The sequence below is a fragment of the Nelumbo nucifera genome, chromosome 7, assembly GCF_055504915.1.
Source record: "Nelumbo nucifera cultivar China Antique chromosome 7, China Antique-T2T, whole genome shotgun sequence".
In the NCBI taxonomy this organism is placed as follows: domain Eukaryota; kingdom Viridiplantae; phylum Streptophyta; class Magnoliopsida; order Proteales; family Nelumbonaceae; genus Nelumbo; species Nelumbo nucifera.
Genome location: NC_142655.1, coordinates 20,746,612 through 20,774,082, shown reverse-complemented (window position 1 = coordinate 20,774,082; position 27,471 = coordinate 20,746,612). Strand labels below are relative to the sequence as shown.

General features: G+C 39.2%; 2 protein-coding genes across 27 annotated transcripts in view; one reads left to right on the top strand and one right to left on the bottom strand.

The window, feature by feature from the left end:
- Nucleotides 1-1,273: 1,273 nt before the first annotated feature.
- SAC3C (SAC3/GANP/Nin1/mts3/eIF-3 p25 family) lies at nt 1,274-20,723 on the bottom strand. Of its 3 annotated transcripts, none has more exons than XM_088891997.1 (9): nt 20,343-20,723; nt 19,141-19,241; nt 14,667-14,888; nt 4,675-4,896; nt 4,487-4,572; nt 4,206-4,302; nt 2,388-2,480; nt 2,111-2,280; nt 1,274-1,713 (listed from the first exon to the last, which is right to left on the bottom strand). In XM_088891997.1, the coding sequence occupies exons 1-8, from the start codon at nt 20,572-20,574 to the stop codon at nt 2,122-2,124; spliced, it is 1,212 nt and encodes a 403-aa protein (XP_088748123.1). In that variant the 5' UTR covers nt 20,575-20,723; the 3' UTR covers nt 1,274-1,713; nt 2,111-2,121. The 3 variants fall into 3 exon arrangements, 2 of the variants coding, with proteins under 2 accessions (XP_088748123.1, XP_010251874.1); XM_010253572.3 differs by having other exon boundaries at nt 2,126-2,280; XR_016078721.1 differs by lacking the exon at nt 1,274-1,713 and having other exon boundaries at nt 2,233-2,280; nt 3,223-4,302.
- A 4,556-nt stretch (nt 20,724-25,279) lies between these two features.
- The window catches only part of OVA4 (Nucleotidylyl transferase superfamily protein), an 85,680-nt gene continuing 83,488 nt past the window's right edge, over nt 25,280-27,471 (top strand). For 16 of the 24 annotated variants that reach the window (XR_016078523.1, XR_016078520.1, XR_016078522.1 and 13 more), the window contains exons 1-2: nt 25,284-25,498; nt 25,581-25,721. Coding sequence is in view for 13 of the 24 variants with exons in the window: in XM_010253588.3 (XP_010251890.1) it covers nt 25,431-25,498; nt 25,581-25,721 (209 nt within the window). In the remaining 11 variants the exon portion in view is untranslated. Of the gene's footprint in view, nt 25,499-25,580; nt 25,722-27,471 lie in introns of all 24 variants that reach the window. The other 8 variants (XM_088891312.1, XM_088891308.1, XM_088891309.1 and 5 more) reach the window with 6 other exon arrangements.

Sequence of the window (27,471 nt, the reverse complement as noted above, 5' to 3'; positions counted from 1 at the left end):
GAGTCAGCAGGAATGGGATTTCATTCCCAAGGGAGGGGCAGAGAATAAAACTGCAACTTGGGACGAGTTGGTCCGAACCCAGCACTAACCCAACCCGAACCCAACTCTATAGTACATATTATATATATGATATATCATACATTTATTTGTTTAAATGCATGATAGTTGTATAACCTTCACCATATACTATCGTTTATTTCTTTTAAGATAATCACTTCAATTAATCCTAATTGGAAATACTAAAACCTTAACAACATATTTTATGTTTTTTTGAATATTTTATTCTTTATCTCCTCTTTGCCACCCATATCTTGCTGCCCATAAAAGATTTATTATAACTTTATAAGTCATAACTCATAATAAATTAACTATAATTATTTCAAACACTTTTTTATGAATTTTATACTTAAAGAACCAATAAAAACATCAACAAGCAAATGCTAATAAAACATAGGATTAATATATGTAGTGAAGGTTGAGTTAAGATCTAAGGGTCCGTTTGGTTTGTAGTTGGAATCAGAACCAAAATCCTCCGGAATTGGAATCAGAATGGTCCATTCCCATAGTCTGTTTGGTTCAAATAGGAATGGGAATGGGAATTAAAATCAGCAAGAAAGAGATCTCATTCCCAATGGAGAGACAGGGAATGGCCATTCCCTCAAATGGGGGAATGCCATTCCAGCAGGAATGGGAATGGGGTTCCGATTCTGCCCAACCAAACAGTATGAATCAGAATAGCCCATTCTAATTCTGATTCCAGACCCCTATTCCCGCAAACTAAACGGAGCCTAAAATTAAGAAGTTCTAGGAGATTAAGGGATGGGAAGAAGATTGGGCTGGGTTAGAGTTGGAGGAGTTTAGTTAGGGTTGGATAGCGTGTTGGATTTAGGATTGTCAATGGATCGGGTCAGACCCGATGGAACCGGACCGATTGTGGCAATTCTGGTTCAAGAACTTGTCCAAATGGGTCGGCTCCGGTTCTTAAAAAAATCCCGATTACTATCGGGTTGGAACCGGGCCCACCTTGTTCCAACCCACCTATATCCTCTGTCAAAGCACTATAGTCCAAAGGACATAAGACGACAATGACCATAGCTATCAGTTTCTATCTCAGTAAGTACGGGAATATGACAATGGGAGGATAGACAAAAATTGCAAAAAAACAATGAATAATAGAAAAAGGATAAGGACTGCCATAATTAACAACAGAAAATATATATTAATATAGAATGAAAATAAAACAATGATAGTTTGATTTCAATAATTTCAATAATTCCAGGAAGATAGGAATACCATTTATTGACTCAATTTCATACCATGTTTGCTTCTCACAAGAAATCACAAGCTGGATCCAAGTTCTATTTTAATATAGCAGAAAGACCTTTCAAATATTTGCTTTCCACCTAAAATTTTAAACTCTTGATACCCTTATTCCTGGGCATATCAAGTCAGGCAATTCATTTTTAATATAAATTCCACGACCAACATCTTATCCTTGCCATATCTGGCAAAACAGAATTTAGATATAAACCACTGTGTCCATTCATAATACATCTGTACATATAGCTTATTAGCCCGTACCTCATTAATTAGTCTCTATGTTACAACATCTGTACAATTCATGCAATCTACAAATCTGAAGTAAGATGAGACCGTAAGACAACCAGCTATGGTCTTCAATTGACAATCCTCGAGTGTTTAACCATAGTTTGCCTGCAACATAAAAAAGGCATGTATCAATACTAATCAGCATAACCATCTTCTTAAATTGTTTCAGAAGAACATCTAATTAAAAAAATAAGGTTTAACAGAGAGCTGTCATATGATGGATCTTCTATTCAATCAAACCAAGTGAGTCATGCACCCCTCATTATACACAATTGCCATGAAAGCACAGAATTACATAACATGTGAGACATCCAATACTTCACTAATGGACATCGAGGAATAATAGATATCTTCACGGTAGAGATAATAAACCTCCAATAGAAGATACAATGGAAGATGAGTAATAGCATTTCTCATTGTTTAAATTAAGAGGACGTTTTACCATTCTACATTCTACTATTCTAGCTGAGTCTGACTAGAAAGTGAGTGATATCAAATTTACACAGTTTAAGGTTACCTCTGAAACCTTTCGATATCCAAGAAGCTGTATTCGTGGAAGCCTCCTTTGGGTCGACAAAAACCCGTTTGCTTGGTAGGTAAGAATTTATTTCCTGCTTCATCTGTTGTGATTTCAAGTCCACATGCTTTGCATAAAGACTCCACATTTGACTCCTATGGGGTCCGAAGGCAGGTCTTTGAATTAGAATTTGAGCCAGAAACCATTACAAAACTTATTTATTACTCTCAGTGCACGTTAAGCAGGTTGATAGGAATCATACCTTCAGCATTAAGATTTTGGATAGGTACTCTAGTGGGTATGGATGGAGCTTGTATCCACCATAATTGATACAAGATATCGCCTCTACTCGGATCTATTAAAGATAGCAAGAAGAGCAAAGATCATTAGTTTTAGTTAGCTACTAATCTTCTGCACAAAGTAGATATACTACAAAAGAACTAAAGATAGGGATTAAAAATTAATTATCAGACTCAGACCAGATGTAGAACCATTTTGACCATTGGGTCAAAAATCAAACAGTTCAACTGACTGGTTCACTAATCAAGCTACTTGAATAAAAAATACAAAAAAGATTCCAAATAATCTTTTAAAGCTAATTTACATTATATAAGCATAATACAATAAATATTAGAGGTTACAACACCTCTTAATACATGTTTCTTGAGAAAATTGACCAGGTCAACATTTCGAAGAACTGACCAGCCCAAAAACCATTTGGGCCACCACTTTGTCTGGTTCAAGTCTCACAACATTGTTAAAAAAATGACAACAGCAATATTGACCTGGATGAAGCAGATTAAACTTGTCCAAGAATATGAGATGCATGAGAATAATTAATGGTTAATGATGGGAAAAATAACCGTCAATGCTTTGGATGGTTCCCAATTTTCAAAACAAAGAATCAACTATGATAATACAATTCACATATAAGCTTGTTAAGAGATTGCATACTTATCCAGAAAAAAAGTCCTACTGTTGAACTTATAATTTCTATAAAACAAATCAAGTAACCAAAAAGACACAGGGAAAGATTTGTCAGAGAATTTTTTTTATATAAATGATAGAAATTTATTTAGAGCAGAAAGAAATATCACATGATTACAGGGTACATCCAGCAGAGGCGTGAGATGCAGCCCCAGCCAGAAAACAGATTACCACTGAGCCCAGAATAATTCAGACTTATGCACCCCCCATGTTTTGCAAAAAAATAACAGCCATCCCATTAGCTGAATGCCTTTTCCATTGGACTGAAATTGTCATATCTCTGATCAGCCACTTAAATCATTTCATATATTCTTTGTATTTCCAAATAACAGTTTCAGGTTCCTTCAACCACCCTATGACCAGTTTAGAGTCACCTTCAACTAACAGTCTGTCATAATTTAATTCTCTGGTAATCTGTATTCCTTGTAAGACAGCTTGGAACTTTGCAAAAACTTAGTCCCCTACTCCAACTGGACCTGAAAAAATTGCAACATGACCTTCAGAGTTTCTAAAAACTCCCCCTATACCAGCCGGGCCTGGGTTCCCTAGACTGCTGCTGTAAAAATTCAGTTTGATGAATCCTTCATCCGGTGGTTTCCAACCCACAACAGGTTTGACCCTTGTAGTAGAACTCCTAGCTACAGCTTCCAAATTTCTCCATGTATCATCAAAGGAGAAATCAAAAAATAACTTTAGGGACTTGGCCCACATTATAGCTCTATATAATATGCATTCCAGCACTGCTTCCTTACTTCTTTCTTTATCGTTGAACGCTCTACCATTCCTTTCCTCCCACATCGTCCAAATCAATACAGCCCTGATACATCTCCACAAAATTTTACCCCTTCTCTTTGGCCAACTGAAAGTCGTTGGTTCAAAGAGACTTCCAAGCTAAATAGGCAAAGCTCCACTTGTGACCAAGAAGTTCAAAAAACTTTTCCTAGAGACAAGCAACAAAAGGGCAAGATATCAGAAGATGGTAGTAGTTTTCTCCACTTGCTTTACACAGGGTACACCAGTTAGGAACTTAGGGGACAGGCACATAAAAGGTCTTCTTTTTTGCAAAACATCCAACGCATTTATCGAGAACAACCTCATTGATGAAAGGTTCCATAAGACAGAACTGCAGATAAGATGCCTCTGATGCTATGGTACTAAAGAAACATTTGTAATTGCCAACTCTGAAGAACCTGTAATAGAAATTGACAAATTCTCAGCATAGGCAAAAGCCATATCGAAGCTGGATCTACTCTTAACATTGCCAATAATTAAAACAGAAACCTCAAAAGAAAAAAAAAATAGTAACAATGGATGAAATGTAATATTTCAAAAAATAGTAACAGTAGATGGATTGTAATATTTGAAGTTGGTTACCTTAAGACTTTCCGAGCAAAGCGCATTTCCTTCGATTTGGTAACAGAAGAGGGTTGAAGGCGAAACCACGTGGATAGTGACTCACCCTATAAGCCAAAGTCATAGCTAGAACTTAGAAGTAATAGGATAATGAAGAAGCCACAAACAAGAAAGACAAGAATAGTTCAGCAATAAAGATAGACACTGACCATTGATTCACCATTGAAGCCAAGATGAAGAAGAACATAAAATGAAAGAAACTCAGCTTCATTCCTGTTAATGGAGTTGAACTTTCGATTGGCATTGTACAAATCATAAAGAGATAAGAGGGACTTTGTCAGTTGCTCCATGTTGAGGTAATGCGCAGAAGAAATATTTGGATTACTGCTACATCTGAGAAGCTTGTGATGAGATATTATATGGAATTTGACCTGTCAGATGAAATATATTAATTCATTTTTTTTTTTTGATCAATAACACTTTCATTAAATCATCAATATAAGATTTACAAAAGGAAGACAAACACGCTTATCTTCCAAGAGCAACAAAGAACCTCAAGAAAAGGAAAAAAGAAAGAGAAAAGAAAGAAAACACACTAAAGTTACAGCTTGGCCCAAAAAAGTGAATCCCTTTCTGCCCCTTGTTTAGCTAAACCGTCAGCTAGGGAATTAGCCGATCTTTTAACCCAACGTATCTTAACTTCCATCTCCCGCACCAGCCAGTTGAATTTCCTCCTCTCATTATTGTACTTCCATAAGCCATTGTGATCTTTAAGCAGCCACCCTATCACCACCTCTGAATCCCATTCAATTAAAAGTTTCCTGATGTTCAACTCCTTAGCTTTTTGGACTCTTTCCATAACTGCAAAGATCTCAGCTCTAAGTGAGTCACCCACTCCAATTGGGCCTGAGAACATGACAGAAATGACCCCATTTTCATCCCTAAAAACACCCCCAATCCCCGATTGTCCCGGATTTCCCCTGCTACACCCATCAAAGTTTAGTTTCACGAAACCACTAGGTGGAGGGGTCCAAGCCACACTCATTACTGACTTAGTTTGTGTGCAACTTGCAATTTCACCCCACTTCCTCAACATGTCATCCACAGTGTAATCTGTGAAAAGCTCCAAAGATTTCAGCCACTGTACAACCCTAATATGAATGATAGCCCTCAGATCTGCTGCTCCTCTCTGAACTTCTGAGAATATCCTAGAGTTTCTTTCTTCCCACAGTGTCCAACATACTGCAGCCCTTAGTCCTCTCCACATTGTCCTTCCCCTTTTTATCCGCCACCTGAAAAAGGAAGGGGAGAGAAGGCCCTGCAAGTCTGATGGGGGATTCCAGCTGCATCCAAATAAGGAGAAAGCCCAATCCCAAATTGACCTCGCAAAGTGGCATGACACCATTAGGTGAAAACCAGTCTCCCCATCCGCTTTACACAGAACACACCACTAAGGTGACAAGCAAGTATTGGGTCTCTTCTTTTGGAGTAGATCACCAGTGTTGATTCTTTCCAGATAGGCTTCCCAACAAAAACTACCAACCCTAGGAGGTATTGCTCTACACCAAACCTCACCAACAGGGAAAGGGGGGAAGGTAGGACTGGTGGACTGACTTAAAACTTTGAAGAACGAAGCACAAGAGAAAATGCCATTGGGGGTAGGTGTCCAAATTCTAGAATCCACCCTAGTGGGGTCTAACACAACATTATCAAGAAGTGCAATAAGGCTCGAAATACTGTCAAAGTCTGAGTCCCTCAAATCCCTTCTTAGACCCAAGTTCCACCCAACCCCAGAAGCGGAAGAGGACGGGGTGGTGAAAGACAAGATCGGCTCATTTTTCAAATCAGAAAGAGCATACAAAGACGGAAACTGATCCTTTAGAGGGGCGCTCCCCACCCAGGTTTGTTCCCAAAAATTTATGGAGTTACCGGAATTCAAATCATACCTGATATTAGAGGAGAAAACTGGTAGTAGGTCATGAATGGCTTTCCAAGGAGAATTGCTTGTGGTCCTAGCTCTGATTCCAGCATCCCATCCATTATGCTCCAGCCCATGAATACTTGCCACTATTCTAGCCCAAAGCTTCTCCTTCTCCAATGGGAATCTCCACAACCACTTTCCCAACAGAGTCATATTCCTTCTCCTAATATTCCCAAGCCCCAAGCCACCACATGTCTTACTCCTACAAACTATCTCCCAGCTCACTCTATAATCCCTCTTTTCCTCTCCCGGTTCCCACAGGAAATCTCTCATTAACTTCTCCAATCTATTAGCAACCTTCACTGGGATTTTAAACACTGACAGGAAAAAGATAGGCAAATTAGCAAGCGTGACCTTAATAAGAGTAATTCTCCCACCAAGAGAGAGGTAGTTCTTTTTCCATGACACCAGTTTTTTTTCGAACCTTTCCACCACTGGGTTCCAAAAGCTCTCTCTCATGGGATTATCCCCTAAAGGCAACCCTAAGTAGTTCAAAGGCCAACCCGAGACTTCACACCCCAATACTTCAGCACTCTCCCTGATCTCTCCCTCCTCCAAATTCACCCCCACAACACAACTTTTCCCAAGGTTAACTTTCAAGTTGGATATTTGCTCAAACAGTTGTATCACTGACTTCAAATTCCTAATAAAGCTCACATTACCGCCTTCACAAAACAGAATCGTGTCGTCAGCAAACTGCAAGTAAGAGGGGTTTCCGCCCTCCCAACTCTCCAGCCTCTAATGAGCCCCCTAGAATCTACTCTGTAAATCAATTTCCCCAAAACCTCCGCAATTAGAATGAACAAGAAAGGAGAAAGGGGGTCTCCTTGTCTTATACCCCTACTGGTTGGAAAGAAGTCTACCACTGTCACATTCACTAGCACTGAGTAATGACAATTCTGGACACAACCCATGATCCACTTACACCATCTAGCCCCGAACCCAAATTTAATCAAAACTTTCCTCAAAAATTCCCAGCCCACCAAGTCATAAGCCTTTTCCAAGTCCAACTTACAAACCACTCCCTTCTTCTTATCCCTCTTAAAGTTCTCCACACTCTCATTAGCAATTAAAATCTGATCAGTGATTTGTCTTCCATTCACAAAAGCTCCTTGGTAGTGTGCAATGATATCTGGCAAAACCTTCTTCAGCCTCAAAGACAACACTTTTGCAATGATCTTATACAAGCTATTAACCAAGCTAATTGGCTTAAAACCTTCGGGTGGGAAGCATCTTTCTTTTTTGGAATTAAGGCTATAAATGTGGAATTCACACCCGAATTGACAATTCCTCTCCTGTAAAACTCCTCAAATACCTGCAAAAGATCATCTTTCAAAATGTCCCAACAGTCCTGATAAAAACCCATTGTGAACCCATCCGGCCTTGGGGCTTTTGTTCTATCCATAGAAAATACAACCTCCTTAGATTTGAAGTGCTCCACACAAGCCCCGACAATCTCCTCTTGATGCACTAGCTCAACTCCATCTACTACCAATTTGGAGATCAGGTTCTTCCTTCTCCTGCCTTCTGCTAGAGAGTGGGAAAACCTAGTGTTTCTGTCCCCCTCTTGCACCCATTTACACCGAGATTTTTGCCTCCAGCTAATTTCCTCCTTGTGCAGGCAATCCTCTAATTGTCTTCTTAAATCTCTCCTGAACTCAATGTCTTCCTCTCCAAGTTCTCCCCTTTCTTCTTTAGAGTCAAGGCTTTCAATCTTATCCAGTAGATCTCCCTTTCTTTTTTCTATCCTCCCAAATTCCACTCCTTGAATCTTGCTTTCAAAAATTGAAGTTTCTTATGGAATTTCATCCCCTCCCATTCCACCAATGGGTTACACTCAAACCACCACTCCCTCACTTTGTTGTTAAACCCTGGGTGGAGTAACCACATATTTTCAAATCTAAAGGGGGTAGGACCTCCATGCCTTCTTTCCTCCTTACATAACACTATGAGCCAATGATCGGAGGTCACCCTTGGAAGAGCTCTAGAAGCCAAGGTTCCCCAATGGACTTCCCAATCCAAAGAGAACAGGAATCTATCCAATTTAGAGCAAATGGGTTTAGATTGGAGATTTGACCAAGTAAATGTCTTATGAGCTAGGGGGATCTCTTTAAGCTCAAAGTCATCCACAAAGCTGTTAAACTTCCTCATGCTTTTTGTCACTCTCTGGTTAACCTTATTGGATTCCTCCGAGAATCTAATCACATTGAAGTCCCCACCCATGCACCAGGGCCCATCCCACAACCCTTTAACATCCGCCAATTCCTCCCACAACTCCTTTCTCTTTCTGTAGTCATTCAGTCCGTAAACATTTGTGAGAACCCACGTAAAATCACCCTCAAGCTGCTTAAACTTCACGGAAACCGAGAACTTTCCGATCAACTCCTCCAGGCCTTCAACCACATCCCTCTTCCACATTGTTACAATCCCCCCGGATGCACCCCAAGAGGGAGCAGCCACCCAACTGACCCCCCTGGCTTTCCAAACACTCCGTGCCCAATTGTTATTAAACTCCATTCTCTTAGACTCTTGCAACAGCACAATGTCTAGGTCAAACCGTTTTATTACCTCTTTTATTGTCGCTCTCTTCCTTGCACTCTCAATTCCCCTCACATTCCAACTGAGGATCTTCATTCCACTTCTTATTTAAACCCCTTGCCACCTTCCACTACTTTCCCCCTTTCCTCCTATCTCCTTTTACCCTGAGATTGTTGTCTCCTACATCTCTCTTCAATCTCTCTACTTCACTCAATCTCCTCTTCTTAGTTCTGATCTCCTTCTTCCTCTTCTGTAATCTTTCTTTCAACACATTCAAATCTTCCAACCTACAACCCAACTTCTCTATAAATTCAGCTAGCAAGTCTTCTCTCACCGAGTCCTCCACCCCTACCCTTCCTACAGAAACCCCTCCATCTCTGCCCATCTGCCCGTTCTTCCTCTCCCCTGGTCCCACCTTTGTTCTTTCCTGTCCATCCAACCTCCCTCTCCTATTACTTCCCTCCTTCCCAGTTCCTTTCCCTCCATCTCTACCCTCAAACCTTTCCCTCCTCTCCACTAGCCCCTCCCCTCTTCCTTCCTCCCCTTCCCTCCTCCAAATCAATTTTCCTTCCACTTCCTTAAACACTTTTTCACTCCTAAAACTTCCTTCCCTCACCTTCCCACTTTCCTTCATCCCCTTCTCCCCCTCCTCGGAGAGCCCGCCTTCTATCACGGCTGCATATTCATGGGCTACAGAACATGGAACAGAAACAGAATCTGGAACCAAAGACACAGGAGACACATTAGTAGCACAAACTGAATTCACTGGGTTACCTAGGATTGGTGGACAGGCTAGAAAAGGATTGCTCCCAGCCCCCCTCTCATGTTCCAAAGGTTGGTAAACATCTGTCTCCCTTAGTTGGTTGGGAAGTAATTCTGTCCTTTGGCCAACCTGGTGATCTTTCCCCTCTACCCCCGGTTCACCCCTAGATGGTGTGTTCTTGCTCAGCTTCCTGTTCTCCCGGTTTACCCCTTCTGATAATCCTTGCACACTCTGTAATCTTGGAAATGAGTTGACCCGATTGCAACCTACACCCTGAAATAAGCTAGCAATATTCCACCCATCCACGTCACCACCAGCACAACTACCTTCGTCGTTTACACTGCCCACGCTAGTACCATCAGCAGAAAGGTCCTCCTCTTCTTCATCTCCTTCACTGCACTGTGCCCATCCTTCATCCTTCACTTCCCTCTCTTCAGTTCTGTCCCTATCGAATCTTGGAATCGGCCTTTCTGAGGAGCGTCGCAGTTGGCTATGCTCCTCCAAACATCGCCGGGAAACCCACTGCAACACCGGTTTCTTTTCCAGCTTCCGCCGCTGCGCACAAGCCCCCCCCCCTTTCTCACGACTTGGGACGATGATAGACCAATAGCACTGTCTATCAACACCCCAAGAGAAGCCCCTTTGCCCTGACTCACGTGACGACTTAAGTTATCACGTGGGTCCTTCAACCGGATCCCCCTTTCGGTGTTACGCCCACCCGACCCGCCTGCGTGACATTTTAAGTTGTCGCGTGGGCCCTTCCAATTCTGTCCCGGCTCAACCTTCGCCCCACCCGACCCACCCGCCACCTTCAACGGCTCAGACCAACCCTTTTAGCTCCCCAACCCACCCTGCCCTTTCACCACGTCAGCAAAGGAAGAGAATCCCGCCATTAAGTTGCTTAATTCAACCGGCTCAGTAACCCCAAAAAAACCTTGCGTCTGCTCCACCATTTTGACTCCCAACAAACGCCCTCCACGTGTCCACCACCCCGCCAGATCATCATCTTCTACCTTAGGAACACCTCCCCACCACGACCATTCAACTTCAAAGGCCACCCACACCTTGTGCCAGGCATCATCCGAGCATATTTCAATGACCCTCGGCAAGTTCTCGTGCCTTACACCAGCAACCTGTAACTCCACGGCACCCAGAAATCGTTTATCAGCTTTCATCAAGATGCCTCCCAGACAATGCACAATGTGTTCAAGAACAAAGTTCCGCCAGAGGTGAAATGGAAGGCCTACAAGCTTCAGCCGGACACAACCATCTTGGACTTCGACTTCATTGCAAAATGGACTCCAGTTCTGAACCTGTATCAGAACTCCATCCACCACTACTGCTTTAAAACTTAGCTCCTGGTCGCCTACATCAAGCACAGCTTTCGTCTCTGCAAAAGGGAACAACAAAGCTTCACTCCCAGATCCTAACTCCCCTGCCACTGTACACAGAACCCTTCTCCAGTCTGTCACTCCTCTATCGGCCACTAAAACCCTTCTTTTCTTCCACTCATCCTTCCCTGCTCCTACCAATAATCTTCGAGGACTAGACGCGCAAGCAACCACCACTTCAGTCGGAGTGCCTTGCACTTCTACACTCCCAGAAGAACTAAACGAAACTGCCCCTTCCTGAGCTTTTTTACCCTGGTCTTTGGAAATTTGACCAGTTCTCTTCACCCCCTCTGCTCTCTTCACTTCCAAGGCTACAAGAAAAGACTGTAGCACCTTCACAAAATCCATCCACCCTTTCCGTAGCCTCCCTTCTGGCACACACAGTAGTTGCTTTCCACTTGTTCCAAAAAACTCCACAGAGATAAACCAACCCTTTCTGTTTCTTTTCAATTCTGTTACATATTTCTTACCTGGTACAGCCAAAGAATTTGTCCATCCAATCACCTTACCAGAGTTGATAGCCCCATCTATGAAACCTTTCTACCAGACTAAGACCTCCTTTGACACCAACACAGTCGCCCTGTTATTCTCTCTGATTTTCAAAACATCCTTACCTTTGATCCTTTCCTCATCGAACTTGAAAGTCTTGGCTTCGATCGACACCTCAGACCTCCACTTTCCTACTACTCTGAACCTGCCCTCATCCATTCCACCTTCCTCAGCCCTCGACCCTCAGAGACTGCTACTGTTCCAACTGAGAATCCTGAACTTCCTCCCCTTCCCCCTGTCTTACTTCTCCCCCCAAATCACTCAATCTCGTCCAACCTCTCCTCTCTCACCAACCCTCTCTTTGCTTCACCCTCTCACCCTCTACTTTCACCAGACTTCTTTGTACAGAATATCTTCTAGCTGTCCGGAGAAGGTTACTTTATGTCTAAAGGTGAAAGCAAGAAGGCTAAGGTACAAAGGAAAGGTGAATATGACAAGGACAAGCTTTGGTGAAGAAATTTGCTAAGATTTGATTAGCAAGCCTAAGAAGTTTCAGGGGAAGCAGAATAGAAAGCCTAATGCAACTATTGTTGCTTCCTCCATGACCAACCAAGAGAGACAACGGCTTTTTAACAACCTTTATGATAAACCAGCATTAAACAGTGCAAGAAACTGAATCGGATATGCACATACATGTATGCAAACACCATGTACATGTCAAACACATCCACATACATATTAATTGATGCAGATACTGAAGCAATGAAAGAATTGTGGAGAAAGAAATGTATTAATTCATGTCACAACACAATGATTGAATCTGTTTCAATTGCTTTGATCTGTTAAAGTCTGCCTGAGCAACTGAATGCCAAGTGGACACATGCATATTAATTTGGATTCCAAGGGGAGAAAAGGGTGTTAGGATGTAATATTTTTCTTTTAATGAAAAAATTTCTTGATTCTTCAAAAAAAAATAAGTGTATGTGTATATTATGTCAATGATAAGGAGTAAATTTTCCAGCTATATAACAGTAAACAATTGTCCTACAGAGGAACATGAACAATATATTACACATGCTCTTAATCATTTTAAAAGGTCATCAAATAAAAGAAAATTAAGACTGAAGCTAAGCAACAAATAAAAAACTGAATTATGCACATCTTAGAAGCAAATAAAGAATAATGCTTGAGTTTGTGCAGAAAAGAATGCCGAAGTTTAGGACCATATCCAGTCTACCCCTCCCAAGACCCCAAAGGCAACAAAAGCAAAGCTACAGATAATTGGCTAGGTTAGAAAATCTTTGGAGTAGACCCATGCCCCATAAAACTAGGGCTTTCTGTTGGGAGATATTTCACAAGAAAATTAGTACTTGTTATAAGATTCAAAAGAAAGGACCTGGTTGGTGCCTTTCCCCACATATTTGCTTTTTTGCAATGCGAGTGAGGAGATTTCCTTTCCATTTACTAATCTCCTGTTCATTTGTTTCTTGTAGATGGAAGTTATTTCCCTCTCTTTTTGGTTGCAAGTGGATACCCCAATCTGATTTAGCCAGTTTGTTTAGCACGGTTACCTTCACTCTGCCAAAGAGAAGAGGGAGGATCATATGGCAATGCACCAAGGCAGTAATCATTTGAAGGTTTTGGGAACAGAGGAATAATGCAAAGACATTTTAATTGGAAGAGCCACAATAAGGAAGCAATTTTTGAGTATCACGGTAGGAGTGGAGAACTTGATAAAAAACACAGATACCTTTGCCCCATTTTACGTGGATGATATTTTGAGGATGGAGAACAATAGACAACTCATCTACTAAGAGAATGGTGAATCAAATGCTTCAGGAACCACCTAGAAATAACCCCATAAAGCTCAATTTTAATTGAACTATAGAAGTAGCTTCAGCAATCCAGGTTCCTCCGAGTAGGAAGGGTTTTAGAGATGGTAATGGTATGATTTTAGCTTTGTTTTCAAAAACAAGTGACATTGGGAATCATTAAGAGCAAACTTGTTAATTTTTCTATGAGGTTTGATGCTGGCAAACCAATGAATTTCACCAAAATAGTGGTTAAAGAGGATTCCAAATTGGTAGTTAGTTGGCTAAAGAACTTCAACCAAGCAATATGGCAATATAGACAAACCATTAAGGAGATCAAATGGATGGAGAAGGAACTAGATGTAACAGTTCATTGAGTGCAAAGGTCAGCAAGTGGTATGGCTTGTATTGGATAAACAAGGGGTGAATAGGTATCAATTCTTTTGTGCTCAAATGTAATGTATATATGAATGGAATCGGTGGAGTTTCTCCAGCCTACATATTGGGTCCATAAATCCATGTCTTTCTTAAAAACAGCAATGAAAACAACATACAATTCAACCTAACTCTGTTGTATTTGGGGAGGGGGTTGTCTCTCAAGTCTCAAGGAGGAGGTTTATAACATGCATCACATAACCAGCATAAGTGGGATAGTCCCATGGGAGAGAGAGAGAGGGAGAGGGGGAGAGAGAGAGAGAGAGAGAGAGAGAGAGATGATCAACTTGAGGAGAACATAGTCCCATGGGAGCTAGGATTTTCCCACAAATACTGTACACTATCTATCAAACATAAAAGGGATCGTAAAAAATGACTCTGGATCAGACATAACATATCAAAAGAGACGAACAGAAAAGGTATTGCCATTTTCTTTAAAAGAAATGAGCAAATTAGTAAGATAAGATGACACTCATGCACCCATCAGAATTAATCCAAGCATGAGCCTAGAAAACTAGGCAAGCACCTCATATATGACACATACTTCATTTGCCTTTGAAAAAAAAATAATCCTAAAGAGCAGAATTAATCATTTAGATTATATTCACAGAAGCTTCAATGCCAGAGTAAATAGTTGACTTTAGAATCTGGTGCTGTAGAGAAAATTGCCTTCAACCAATAAATAAAATGCGTACAAATCAATAATTCCAAACTGTACAGTTGTACAACCCCGTTCCCTAGATTGAAGAAGAGTATAAACAAGTGGAAAAACTTCCTACTGGAGAAGTCATACCATTTCCTCATACATGTTGATTGCCTGATCATTAACAATGTTCTGCATGCTAAGATCTTGACGTATAGATCTCGTACGGTCAAAAACAAAGTCATGAACTACATCAAATGGATGCTCAGAAGAATCTAGTAGACTTAGAAGGTAGTCTAATGTGCCCTGCAACACTGGAAGAGGCCGAACATCTGATGCCTGTATGTGTGTAGTAGACATGGTTCTGCAAAACTAATAGAAATGGAGAATGAACTCTAATGTTATCATGCATTAAAATACAACCATTATTTGATCATGCATATGTATCAGTATTAATGTTATCATGCATTAAAATGGCAGACTCCTAATGCCTGGGTATACCATAGAAAGACAAAAACATTATTTGACATCTTTCATACAAAGAGGAGCACTTTGCTATGATAAAATATTGGTGATAAACGAAAGAGACACAATCTGCAATATAATAAATACAATCTGAAGAAATAAGAGATCCATAATCAACAGAACAAGAATGTTTTACACAAAACAAACCAGCATTACGATGAAAAAAAATGTCTTACCGGTTATGGTTATTGCAGGAATACCCAGTAAAGAAACAAAGTTACTACACCAGACATCTAACTAAGATTTTCTATCATGATTACGCATTCAGCCCTAGTAATCAAGATTTAGTACCTTGGTTACACCTTCATCAATCAGGGGATGTTAAACTAGTATTATTTAAACTCCACCACTTTAACCTCTTTATTTGGGACCACCATACAGATCCACCCCACATCAGAGAGACAAGTAAAAGAACTGGCTTCATGAATCACCCCCAAGGCAACCAAGACCAAAGCCTCAGCTATAAAATGACACACTAGACAGCACAGACATTACAAGACAAAGTCAAAACCAATCATACAAAAACATACCGCAAGAAAGTCTAAAGTCAGAAAAAACTAACACCTGAAAAAACACCAGAACCTGTGTGGCTATACCAACCAGCCCTCCCCTGGCCCTGAGAGCATAAGCCCTCCCCAAATCAACAGCTCCCTCCCCTATCTCTACCCATACCATGGCATCATTACTCCCTTTCTACCTCTTCAATGTTTCCCCATAGCTACCCTCTCTCCAATCTCATATCCATATTTCCCTTCTCTCCCTGACTGATGGATCTGTCACTTTGTTTATATTTTCTAAGTTTGATCAGCTAAGAACAGTCATAATTTGTGTTTCATAGATTCAATATAATGTCCTCAAATTTCTGATATGTGCTTAAAGATTTGAGCCACCATTAAAGAGCAATTGAACTGCAATAGAATGGGTTAGAAACTGCAAGCACTCAACCTTCCACAGACAACTAGGGTGAGCATATTCTGCAATTTACAACACGAATGAGTTAAATTGCAGCAATGTTTTAAAACGCGGAGGCGTGACGCGAGGCATTCCACTACCTAGAGGCATGAGACATAGTTCAGAATGCAAGAGGTGTAAACCCCCTTAAGAGGAGGGGGGATGATGAGGAAGAAGAATCTCATTTTTCTTTGTTTTTAATAAAAATCTTTTATATTAAAAAGAATGAAGAATCTCCCCAAGCCCACTTTCTTTCCCCTTATCTTTTCTTCCCTTCCCTTTCCTTTTCTTTCTTTTTCTCTTTTTTTTTTTTCTTCTCTTTCTTTCTTTTTCTTTCCCTTCCCTTTCTTTTTTTTTCTTGATAAGAGTCATTCCATTAATTCAATGATCGGTTACATGAAAATCCCCTTTGAGAGGAACGAGGAGCTGCCTCTCCAAACAGAAAACACAACAACTACATCAAAAAGTGCATGACTGTTAAAAAGACACAAATTACAGTTGCGCCCATAACAACGTTTCCCTGTTTGCCCCTTGTTTTGCCAAAACATCAGCAAATGCATTAGCTGATCTCCCAACCCCCCGTACTATTACAGACATATTCCTTGTCAGCCATTTGAATTTCTTTATCTCATTCTTGTAATCCCACGTGACATCCTCCGGATTATTTAACCAGTTCACCACTGTCTTAGAGTCCCCTTCAACCAGAAACTGCTCCACACCCATTTCTTTTGCAAGAACTATTCCTTGTATTGCAGCTAACAGCTCTGCCCGAATAGAGTTCCCAACACCTAAAGGGCCAGAGTATAGTAAGACAGCTTCTCCAGCCTCATTCCTCAGTACACCTCCCAATCCATAGGGACCCAGGTTGCCTTGGCTACTTCCATCAAAATTCAGCTTCAAAGAACTGTGAGGAGGGGGGACCTAGCTTGTCATTACCTTTACCTTGGAGGAGGAACAACTTGCTACTGATAACCAATCCCTCCAACAATCAGTAAAGGAGAAATGATCAAACAAATCCAAAGTCTTTAACCAATGTATTGCCCTATACAAAATGCAGTCCTTCAAGGCCTAACTGCTCCTCCCCTTTTCCTGGAAGATCCTGGCATTCCTTTCTTCCCAAACTGTCCATAACAAGGCTGCTTGTGCACACCTCCACATTTTCCTTCCTCTTTTATGGGGCCAATAGAACATAGAAGGGTTAAAGATTGTACTTACTTCTATTAGCATATCCCATCTACACCCAAACAATGATAGAAGCCAAACCCAAAGCTCTACAGGGACACTACAAGATAAAAATAAGTGATAACATTCCTCACCATGAGATTTGCAAATAGTGCACCAGTTTGGAGAAATACATAGAAAGGGTCTTCTCTTTTATAGGTTATCCATCGTGCTTACTTTACCATGCCACACTTCCCAACACAAAGCCATAACCTTGGGGGGAACCGGCCTACACCAAACTTCTTTGGAAGGGAGGCTTTGTTGAGAGGAGGTTTTGCATAAGAAATTAAAAAAGGAACCACAAGAAAAAGACCCATTGGGGTGAATGGCCCAAATCCTCTAATCAGGCTTCAAAGGATCCAACCAAACCTTATTGAGGAGACCAAGAAGAGCAGACAAACAATCAACTTCATCCTCCCTTAACCCTCTACGGAAACCAAAATCCCAAGACAAAGATAACAAATTTAAAATTGAAGGAAGGAATTTTGAAATCACCTCTTTTTTATACAAAGAAACGAAGTACAAGGACGAAAAAAGGTCTTTTAAGGGAAGATCTCCAGCCCAAATGTCCTCCCAAAACCGAATAAAATTACTAGAACAAGCATCATACCTGATACAATTGAGGAACTGCGGAAGAATTTTGTGAATTGCTTTCCATGGTGTTGCTAGGTTAGCCCCCTTTGAAACACCAGCATCCCATCCACTATCTGAGCATCCATGAATATTCTTCACCACTTCATGCCACGACCTATCTCGCTCCATAGGCCACCTCCGCAACAACTTCCCTAACAAAGCTGAATTCTTTTTAAGAACATTCCCAAGCCCTAATTCTCCTTCCTCTTTGCTTCTACCCACAACCTCCCAACTAATTAAGTGGTCTTTTTTACCTTCTCCCAGTTCCCAAAGAAAATCTCTCATCAATTTTTTCCAGTTTCTTCGCTTCCCTATATGGTATCCTAAAGACATAAAGGTAATAAGTAGGTAGGTTTGTGACGGTAGCTCTTATCAAGGTGATCCTCCCACCCAAAGAGATGTAATTTTTCTTCCACACAACTAATCTCTTTTCAAACTTCTCTCTGGGGTCCAAAACCTACTCTCCCTATGGTTTGCCCCTAACAGCAGCCCTAAATAGGACAAAGGCCAGGTAGAAATGGAGAACAGAAGACAATCTGCAATAACCTCAACCTCCTCAAAGTCCAAATTGACTCCAGCTATGCAGCTCTTTTCTAAATTGATTTTCAAATTGGACACTCCTTCAAGCTTTAATCATTTCCCACCTTCTCACTAAAACCACCACCACAGAAGATCATCAAATCATCCGCAAACTGCAAATGAGTTATTGGAATTTGGTTTGTGCCTATTCTCCATCCCCTTATCACATCTTCCCTATCAGCCCTGTTGATAATTCGACTAAACACATTAGCTACCAAGGTAATTCTTTTCCTTTCCTTTCCTTTCCTTTCCTTTTTTTCTTTTTTTTCTGTCTTTTTACATGAGGTGTGCATGAGGCACATGAGGCGTACACCTCTAGCATGCCCCATGAAAAAAGCGTATGTGGCATATGCCTCAGAGGTGTCAGTGCCTCTGGCATATGCCTCAAGGTGTTTTGGAGGTGCCTCACCTAGAAGCACGTCTCCAGGCGCATGCCTCCCATGCCTTTTAAAACATTGGATTGCATTAATAAGGAGTAAAGTGACCCATAAAATTTGAGATGATCAAGAAAATAGAAGATCCATTGATTAAAAAGTAAGATAGAAGGTTTATGAAGATAGAGATGGATCTTTTCCCCATGCAGTTCATATATCATATCCTCCTTTATCACTACTACTAGTAACAGACCGAAACACCATTGCTTTATTGACAACAAAGAGAATTTCCTCAAGGAAAGCTAAAATGCTGGATAAAGAAATAAGTTGATATAACTCACCTTCTTGACAGCAAGGCTTGGAGATGTTCTCCCAGGATTCCCATTTAATCTCTCAAACACGGATAAATCTCGTAGACGCTCACGTTGGGCCCTTTCCCTGGCTATTTTTAACAATCAATCACAATAGAGAATAAGCATCAATCCATATACCTAGAAAATAAGCATAGAAAATGTTCATTTACAACATGTCTAACTGTAATTTAAAAGGAACATGCTATTGCCATCTTAGTCACACATTTCAATTAATAAAGCTTGGTTTCAATGACACAATTAAGGGTAGATTTATTGGGTGTATGGAAAAGCTTTCTTGTGAGAATACACAGACCCCAAAAGCATAAAACTGGAATTTGATGGTGCCACCCTCCCCTATACAAGTCTTGGTAAAGTAAAGAACACAGAAAACAGAATTAAAGCAACCGCAGAATATGCCCTTACAGTGAAACCCATAGTTAAAATAGATACCTAAGGATTTTTTTTTTCAAATACAGCTACTTTTATTCATAGTAAAAACTACAGTAGAACAATCTCCTTTTTTTATCAGTAACTCGGAAGGAAATTCATTAAAATTATGAGAAACAGAACAACAACAAGAAGTGGAATAAACAATAGAACAATCTCTTCCAAAGAAATAAAGAACATGTATCAGGGAAGGGCAACATTCCAATGCTAGAACAATTTCAGAGCAACATTTTTTGAATTGTTAATCATATTACTAGAAGTTGCATTATATAAGTATAGGTTCTTTCTTTTCTTCTTTTCCCTTTTGTAATTTTTATACACTGTCAGATATATAGAAATATTTCTACACTGCAAAATGAAATGAAATTGTAATTATATTTCTCTAAAAAGAAGTATGCTGAGCAACTTTAAATATTTGAAGAGCACGAAAGCCGGAAAACATCATATCTCTTGAAAATTCATAAAAATAGTCTTTTATAAAGTTTGTTGAAATCCCATGTGTATGCCCTTATTTCAAATGTACACTTTGCATAATGGTCCATTGATAGCCTCAAGTGATATTGCAATAAGACCAAATTTGGAAGGTAGATGGTTCCAAACAAACTATGATTTTTTCATAGCCTCAAGTGTACACTTTGCATAATGGCCCGTTGATTCTCGATTCCATGTCAAAAACAAATCTTTCCGAAATAGGTGCATAACTAAACAGACAGAAACAACATCAAATAAATAAATAGAATTACCTGGGCACATGTCGAGGCAAGTTCCTACTAAGGAGGGAAGATTGGATGAATCTTGACTCTGGCCGTAGTTTTCATCCAGGGTATTACTACTGCAGGTGCTACCTCTTTTTGAAACTTGAGCATTGTTTTCTGACCGATTTGAATGAAAATTGTTAGATCGAAGACGCCTCTGTTCATCAGGAGATGAAGAAGAATAGTTAGGCTTTTTTGCCTCTCTGCGACCCTTTTCCATCGTTCCTTTCTTCTCGAATTCTCCTTCTTACATCGACACTGACAAAAAAAAACAGAGGAAACAACCTACGGGTAGGGGTGTGGAGAGAGCACCGGGCACGAACTGTGTCGGTCCTTGGGGTGAACGTGGGCCGGACCGGGCTTTGCACCTGTAATAGTGTGATAAGGGATATATCCTGCCATCCTGGTCCCGGACTCGGCCCTAGACCGCAAAGTGTGATAAGGGCTATATCCTGGTCCCGGCTCGGCCCAGCCCGGGTTGCAGGCCAGGGCCTGAAACATAAGCCCGGGCCCAGGCCTTTGAAAATAAAAAGATGAATGGAAAATAATAAAATTAAGATTAATGTTATTAATAAACTAAATAAATTTTAGAACGAAAGTATGATTATATTAATTAAGAAAATAAAACTTAATAAAAATAAAACCACTGAATATTTATTAATTTTGTAACTATTTTTTATTAACTTAAGCCCCATTTTAAGTTTATTTATAAACAATAAAAATTAATAAAATTAAAACAAATATACAAATTCATTTAACAATAACTAATAAAAGTATATCATAAATAAAATTACTAATTAATAAATACAAACTATAAGCTAATAGTTTATTTTAAAATTGATTTTATTTATAAAATTTAAAAAAAAAAACAAATAATGAATTTGTTAAAATAAATGTATTTATAATATTTGTTAAAATTATAAAATATTAAAAATAATTTAATTGTGAATGTAATAAACATATTCAAAACTAAATTATTAATAAAAATAATAATTGATTAATACACGTTAAAATTAACAAATGATATAGTATAGAAAATTTACCACTCTCAAAGGATGAAGTTTGGATCAAGTATGCACAACATTGTAAGCACCGTAAATGAGCACTTAGAATTTTTTTTACACTTGTCCCTTATAATACCCCCAACCTACGCTTGAAAAAGATTAATACCCACTTTTGACAGTTGTCAAAATATTTATCAAGTGCTCATTTAATGTGCTTACTAGGACTGCAAAGTATGTAGCTTAGGCTATGTTTGTTTGAAGGAAAATATAGGGAAAGGTAGGAAAACCTATACAAGATTTGTAAAGGTTTCCCTACCTTTTCCTTCATTTCCCTACTTTTTCCTTCAAATCAAACATAGCCTTACCCCTACCATAATCTAACACATGGAAAGTGGATTTGTGTCTTCTACAACTACAGGCAATGAATTGGCAAAAGGAAGAGTGAGTGACATTGTGTTTGTTTTGCTAATCTGTCCCAATATGCCTTCCAACTAGACATTTCGTTCTACCCCTTCATCTTACCTTTTAACTTACTCTCCCCCAACTGGTCGTTAGGGCAATTACAAATTGGAGCATACAATAAGTTTAGAGACTTTTGTTTTCACCAAATTGTCTTTGGAGCATAATTATCAAAGGATAATATTTTCCTAAGAGCAGTAACTTCGGGGCCAAAAAGGGACAAAGAAGTCCGTTAAGGTGGAAGTTGACTCATGGACTACTTTTTAAATAACTGAGGGTTCATTCGGTTTACAGTCGGAATTAGAATCGAAATCATCTGGAATCGGAATTAGAATGGTCCATTCCCATAATTTATTTGGTTCAGACAGGAATAGAAATGGGAATTAAAATCAGCAGGAATGAGATTTCATTCCCAAGGGAGGGGCAGGGAATGATCATTCCCTCAAATGGGGGAATGCCATTCCAACAGTAATGGGAATGGGATTCCGACTCCGCCCAACCAAACAGTTGGAATTGGAATAACACATTCAAATTTTGATTCCAAACCCCTATTCCTGCGAACCAAACAGGGCCTGAAGTCTTATCTTTTATGGCTAGTTAAGGATGGGACCTACGTTTTGTTTTCCATGATCCTTGGTTTACAACCATCTCTAATGGCACTCCCATGGCTTTTGCAATCACACCAAGGCACTAATCAATTCTTGAGGTGACGGATCTAATCAATAACAATGGTACCTATTCATGAGCCAGGCATTGGACCCAATTTTACACTGTTTCAAGTTTGGGTTTTAGGCTGAATTCATCAAAATTTTTACAAAACGTCAAGCCAGAACCCGACCCATGATACAGGTTTACCTAGAACCAACAACTCCTTAATATGTATATCCACCATTAACATATCCCTCACATTCTTGTGCTTTAACCAACATGGATTTGGTAACATACCAACTTATATGGACTAAATCCCCAAAAGGGAACTTCACTATATCCCCAACTTATCACTAGTTTTTGGTAAACTCGTCTGTATGTAAGTCTCTACGCAGGCCACTTCAACTGGTAGCTTCTCTGGAATACCCCCTGGGATGATGTACTCACAAAGACAAATCTTCTGCATGGTTATCTTTGGAAGATCAGCAATGTCCCTTTTGGCAACAAGCCCTTGAAATAATTCATCGTTTGTTCTTTATATGTCCTTATGTATGAGCAATCTGGTTCCAAGTTCAAATGGGCCTCAACCCAGACAAAGCTAAATAGTAACCATTCCATTTCATCATCTCAGGTTGGATTAATTTCTTGGACATTGCAGTGGATAAATGAACCATCCATTCCTTTTTTAGTTGATGTGTTATGCTATACGAATGCAATATTTGGATGGCAACGAAAAAATTGGTTTTTGTGAATATATTAGATCAAGCAAATACTTTTTTTTGAGAGATCAAATCATCCCCACAAGATTGCCCCCACAACGTCCCACAATACATCCCTGCCGTGTATTGAGAGCACCTCCCAATGATATATCGGAAATGATGATGCCATCATCGAGAGATATTCTCAATACACGGCGGAGATGTTCTGTTGGGACATGAATACATTGTGGGGGGCTGATTTGAATTCCTTTTTGCAATCAATTTCCCCCCATCAAATTAAAATTGCTGGTACACAACCATAAGTGGCACCAAGGGGGAAATTATTTATGGGCTATAGGGGGCAACATGGCTCCCCTGGATAAAATTATTAAAATTCCCATATTTATATTTTGAACACCTATCTAACAATAACTACTAGCAATAAGAGATATTTCTTTTACTCTATTTTGTTATTATTAATCATAACGTTTTTTACAAAAACTTAGAAAAGAATAATATATATTGCAACATATATAGTAGAAGTGAACTAAATCACATGGTTTTCAAAACGGACTAGACCGGATGGTCGGACTGGAAAATCAGGAACCGGTCAGGTTCTGTTTTTCACCAAAACCGGCTTTTTTTCCTAAAAAACGTTGATTTGATCAATAAACCGCTGACCTCGGTGGTTGAACCATTCAAACAGTTCAACGATTTTGACAGTTTTTTAATTTTTTTTTTTTTGTCATAACAGGAGTTTGACCCGGGAACCGGACCCCTAACCAGTTCGTTATACGAGTCGATTTTAAAAACCTTACTAAATCGTTGATCCATTTAAAAACCTTGGATATTAGAAAAATACAATTTTAGGATTTTAATAATGGTTCTATTTTATTTCTATTAATCACTAAATTTATCACAAATAATTAGAAAGAATGGTAATTTTAGGATTTTGGAATGTTTAAAGTCACTTGATTTCCGATGATGCGGAATACTAAAAGCTGGGTCGACGGAGACATCTATTTAAGGAATTCGGAGTACATAGTTTAACGTACCTACCTTTTAGCACCCTAGATCAGAATTGGGATATGCTCCTCACACGGGGCGCCTCACACTAGAATCAGTTCCTCGTAGAGTGTACATGGGGAATATCTCCCACACTTGTATTTATTATCATGATAATGATTATTCAATACACTCTACGAATTCTTAGTTCCATTGTAGAGTTTGGATAGATGCTGGCTCGGAATTGATGCCAATACATAGGCGTGTATTGGTATTTAAGAGGGGGGGTGATTGTCACTTTGAATTGTATAGGATTACAGTGGAAATCAGATTTCTGTAGTCGACTGTGATGTACTTCTCACCATATTATTCATGAGGAGATGTTTCCAATAAAGGGTGCGATGTAGGCTGTGAAGTCAATGTAAGATGCGCTTTGTGAAGAGTAGATTCCACCTCCTCACACTGAGCTTATAGGTGCATTTCACTGGAATGGGATCTGCTCCTCACACATGGGTGCCTAATAATCACATCCATTGTGCATTGGGAACATCTCCGGTGAGTAGACCTGTTTATGGGCCGGGTAACCCGATGGCTCGGCCCACACCTCGGTTGGGCTTGGTCAAGTAATTAGGCCCGCGGGCCTAACACAATAAGCCCGATTGTGTTTCGGGCCAAGCTCGAGATTTGTCAAAAAAGCCCGACCTGACCCGACTCAGCATTATATATTTTATAAAATATATAATATGTATTTTATATATTATATAAAATATATAAATAATATAATATTTATTAAAATATATATATATATTTATAATTTATTATATACATTTTTTATTATTTTCTTTATCTCTATCTATTCAGTTGCTTTAACAATAATAACAATATGGGCTAAATTTCAGACTTGGGCCCAGGCTTGGGCTTAGCCCTTCGAAAAATCTGTTAATATAGAATGAAAGTCTGGCCTGAGCCCAGCCCGACCCAGAAGTTGGTGTGAGGCGCACTAAAAACAAACTTTTACACTCCCAGCCTCCCATTTATATGATTACGTCATATTAGCTCTAACCAACGGCTAGATTGATTCTCATTCCATACTACGATCTTTCCTCAATTCCTTGCCGTTGAGAGTTGAGACTTAGCGAGGACCGAAGGGTGCGAAACTCGGCCTGCTCTTCCCGTCTGTGTCTTTCCTTCACGCGCGCCGGATAAAAAAATCACCATATATTCTTCTTTACAAGCCCAAGAGGAAGAGAGGAATACACGTAATGAGTAGCTCTGTTATCTCCCACCTCTCGCTCCTATCTATCGCTTCCCCTCGTTTCGTAGCTCCAATGTATCTTCTTTCTCCATAATTTTCTTATCTTTCTTTTTATTTCTGTTATTTCTCATCTCTCTCTCTCACCTTCCATTTCCAGGTCAAGCGGTCGAATTCCGAATTTATACTGGAAAAGATGGGGGCGAATGAATAAACGTTATGCTTCCACTTTACGATGCTATTGTAGTAGTGTTTCGGTCTCTGAACCCAAATCTTCTGAGACTTCTTCCATAACTGTTAAGTAAGTGATAGGTGTCACATTTTTGAACAACGTATACTTATATTGTTATTTATTTCTTGTATATTTTTAGTGGGTTTTTCATAATCTGTCTAGTGAGGATTGCCTTCTGCTTAAAATACCAACTTATTGAAATTTACGCTATTTTTTTTTTGTTGAGCTTAAATGGTTTTATTCCGAGCAGTTGTGCATTGTGCTGTTTATCTCATTTCATTAGACCCTTCTCCACGACTGATAAAAAAAGTCTCCTTCACGGTCAAGGTTTTAAAGGGCTGAAAGCGTAGTTGAGGCGTAATGGCCCAAAAAGACGAGGCGTAAGCCTCAACAATTAAGAAAAAAAAGCAACTAAAGTTTATAAATAATGAAAATAACATATAGTACCAAGTTAGAATGACATAAGATAAAAATATCCATAAAATGGTTTATAAGCAATAAGTAATAACTTTTAAACATTAAATAAAGTAATAATTAATCAACTAACAATCATAAACACTTTACATTTCACATTTCACATTGCAAAGTTCTCAAATGATTCAAACGACTGATTTATAAGAAAGGAAACAACCTAGTTGATTTGATCTATGCGAAAAGAAAATAAATCTACAAGGAAAAGAAATGGGAAAAATGACAAACTTGGGATGTTAGATTTAAACTAATAAGAAAAGCAAACCGTACTTGATTTATCCAAGAGAAACACATTGAGTTTATCTCCTCCTTATTTGTATCTTCTGCTTATGAATTATTAATGCATTAATGATTTTCAGTTATTGATAAAAAAAAGAGAAACTAAGAGCTTGATTGGCCCATCTTTTGCATTGAATTGTTATAAAACACTAAGACAAACTAATAGAACTTGATTTGCCTTGTTTTTTGTTTGCTCTTTTTGTTTGGCCCATAATTATTGAAGTGCTTCTTGCACATATTTTGAACTATAAAAAAGGATAATATATATTCCATTGAATCACTAAATAATCATTGACACTTGAGGCTTATGCTTTTTACGCCTCACACATTGAGGCTTGAGGCTTACACCTCATTTTGACAGACACTTAAGCCTCACATCAAAGTTTAGAGGCTTAAGCCTTGAGAAAAAATCTGTGCGCCTCACCTCAAGGCGTATGCTTACGCCTTTTAAAACAATGCTCACAAGGGGGAAGAAGAAAAGAAATGAAACAAAAAAGTTGTTCAACCCCTAACTTGTTGAAGTTTACAATTTTGAAGTGAAGAACATTTTCAGATGTTTCCCATGATCTGTTCTTGATGGGAAAACAGGGTTAGTGAGTGAAGATGGGTCTCAAGCACAGTTCTGTGGAATCAACTGGCTGACTAAGCTGTGCTGGAGGTTCACTTTATTTGCTTGTCTTTTTAGATTATAATCATCGAGTTGTCAAATTGGCTGAACTGAATTTTGATGCATATTATCTGGCTTAATGTTCATACTTGTAGGTATTGTTCATTTAAAAGTCAAATGAATTATTCTAACCTCACCATCTTGCAATTTTGTGAAATTCTTGTTGACATGATGAATGCAATGAGACTAGTTTTGCAGTTTTTATTTTTCCTTTTTTGGTGTATGTCTAGGTGGTGTTAGGTTTAATATAATTGCTTCTTAACCAAATGTATTCCCCACACTTTTTAAAAAAGGGGTTGTGGCCTTTATATCTGATCAATGTAAATGAATTATACAAAAAAAAGTATTGTATCAGATGATAAAAAAAAGTACAGAGCCTTCTATACAATTAGATGTTTATTA